At 33.8% G+C, this 2,295-nt stretch overlaps 1 protein-coding gene across 1 annotated transcript; it reads left to right on the top strand.

The window, feature by feature from the left end:
• Nucleotides 1-241: 241 nt before the first annotated feature.
• Nucleotides 242-1,197, top strand: LOC145029638 (uncharacterized). Its single transcript, XM_078978131.1, has 2 exons — nt 242-427; nt 547-1,197. The coding sequence occupies exons 1-2, from the start codon at nt 242-244 to the stop codon at nt 1,195-1,197; spliced, it is 837 nt and encodes a 278-aa protein (XP_078834257.1).
• The last annotated feature ends 1,098 nt before the right edge of the window (nt 1,198-2,295 follow it).

Below are 2,295 nucleotides of genomic sequence, written 5' to 3'. Positions count from 1 at the left end.
TATATATATATGTTATAAAATATTAGTTTGTGAATGATCGTTTGATTCTCCATTTCTCCCATAACTCCCCATCATTATTTAGCATTAGTAACAACCATTTCAATGTGTTTTATGAATGTAATAATACACTATCATAATGTGCATTCATATTATAGCTCATCTTTCATCTTACTTGGATAGTATAAATAGTGGAAAAAATTATTTATCATGGATCCTTGATGTTGAAATCCACCTTGATGCTATGGGTCTTGGAAACATCATAAAGGATGTAAATCCTTTAAATGAAGCATCAAGCCAAGAAAAGGCTAAGACGATGATTTTCCTTCACCACCATCTCGATGAAGGATTAAAAGCTGAATACCTCACTGTCAAAGATCCAACTGATCTTTGGAATAATCTGAAAGAGAGGTATGATGATCAAAAAACGGTGATACTTCCTAGAGCTCGCTTTGACTGGTTACACCTTGGCTACAAGATTTTAAATTTGTGAGTGAGTATAATTTGGACATGTTCAAAATTACTTCCTAACTAAAACTATGTGGTGAGACTATAACTGATGAAGACATGCTAGAAAAAACCTTCTCTACTTTTCATGCCACTAACATGCTCCTGCAGCAGCAATATCGTGAGAAAGGTTTTAAAAAATATTGTGAATTAATCTCATGTCTTCTTGTGGCTGAACAAAATAATAAGCTCTTAATGAAAAATCACCAATCACGTCCGACCGGTTCTAGTCCATTCCCTGAAGTGAATGCGACGTCATCTAATTATAACGGTCGTGGGTCTACCCGTGGCCGTGGCCGTGGTCGAGGTCGTGGACGTGGTGGAGGCTGTCATAATAATCGTCCCAACAATAATAATAATATAAGTAACCACCAGAAGTGGGAAAATAACAAAAACCCAGATCCTAATGATAAAAATGGTCATGGCAAAAAGAAAGTTGAAAATGTTTGTCACCGATGTGGAATGACCGGTCATTGGTCGCGTACATGTCGCACTCCAAAGCATTTTGTTGATCTTTATCAAGATTCTCTAAAATATAAAGAAGGAAAAAATGTGGAAACAAATTTCGTTCAAAATTATTTTTCCGAAGATCAACTAGAAATGAGACATTTGGATGTCGCCGATAATCTTGCCAACACAGAAGAGACAAACGGTGTTATGGATGGTGATGGAAGTACTCAATTTTTCCGATAAAAAGAGATGGATATGGCATATCATGAAATTGTTGGTTTTCTAGTATCATTTTATTTTTCCATTATGTTTGTTTAGAGTCATTGTCATGGTCAAGAATAATATGTAGTTTTGTTTAATGTCTTTTATGATTTTTATGTCATAATCGTTTCATCAGAAGAGATCTCGATGATTCTGCTCAAAATAATAATATATGACTTTATTTATCTAAGTTGAATATTTCTTATTTATTATTATTTTATTATATATTTTTATTTTGAAGAGAAATATGGATATTCGCAAAAGAAATGAGGAAGATATATGTCTTGCAGACAGTGCAACAACGCATAGCATTTTTAATAATGAAAAATATTTTGCTTACTTATCAATTGGAGAAACAAATGTTAATACAATAACGGGTAGTGCAAAAATGATTGAAGGCTCCGGAAGAGCGAATATCATATTACCACAAGGGACAATAATTACAATTGGAGATGTATTATTTTCATCAAAATCACCAAGAAATTTATTAAGTTTTAAGGATATTCGGTCCAACGGATATCATGTTGAAACAACCAATGATGGTGATAAAGAGTATCTCAATATTACAAAAATGATATCGGGTAAGAAAAGTCTTTTGGAAAAATTACCCGTATTGTCCTCCGGATTGTATTATACAAATATTAGAATGACTGAATCTCATACTATTGAAAATAAAAGGTATGATAACATCTACAAAGTTTGGCATGACCGGTTGGGCCTTCCCGGATCATTTATGATGCGCAAAATAATTGAAAGTTCAAGTGGACATTCCTTAAAAAACCAGAAGATTTTTCAAGCTAACGAATTGTCTTGTGTTGCATGTTCTTAAGGAAAATTAATTTCCCGTCCATCATTGAATAAAGTTGAGTATGAAAGTCCTAGTTTTTTAGAAAGAATTCAAGGGGATATATGTGGACCAATTCATCCACCATGTGGACCATTTAGATATTTTATGGTCTTAATTGACGCGTCAACTAGATGGTCACACGTGTGCTTGTTATCTAGCCGTAATCTCGCTTTCGCAAGATTACTAGCACAAATAATCCGCCTAAGGGCACATTTTCCCGATTATCCAATTAA

Source organism: Lactuca saligna, chromosome 2 (genome assembly GCF_052625555.1).
Source record: "Lactuca saligna cultivar CGN05327 chromosome 2, ASM5262555v1, whole genome shotgun sequence".
Lineage (NCBI taxonomy): Eukaryota > Viridiplantae > Streptophyta > Magnoliopsida > Asterales > Asteraceae > Lactuca > Lactuca saligna.
This window is presented reverse-complemented; position numbering and strand designations above follow the sequence as displayed.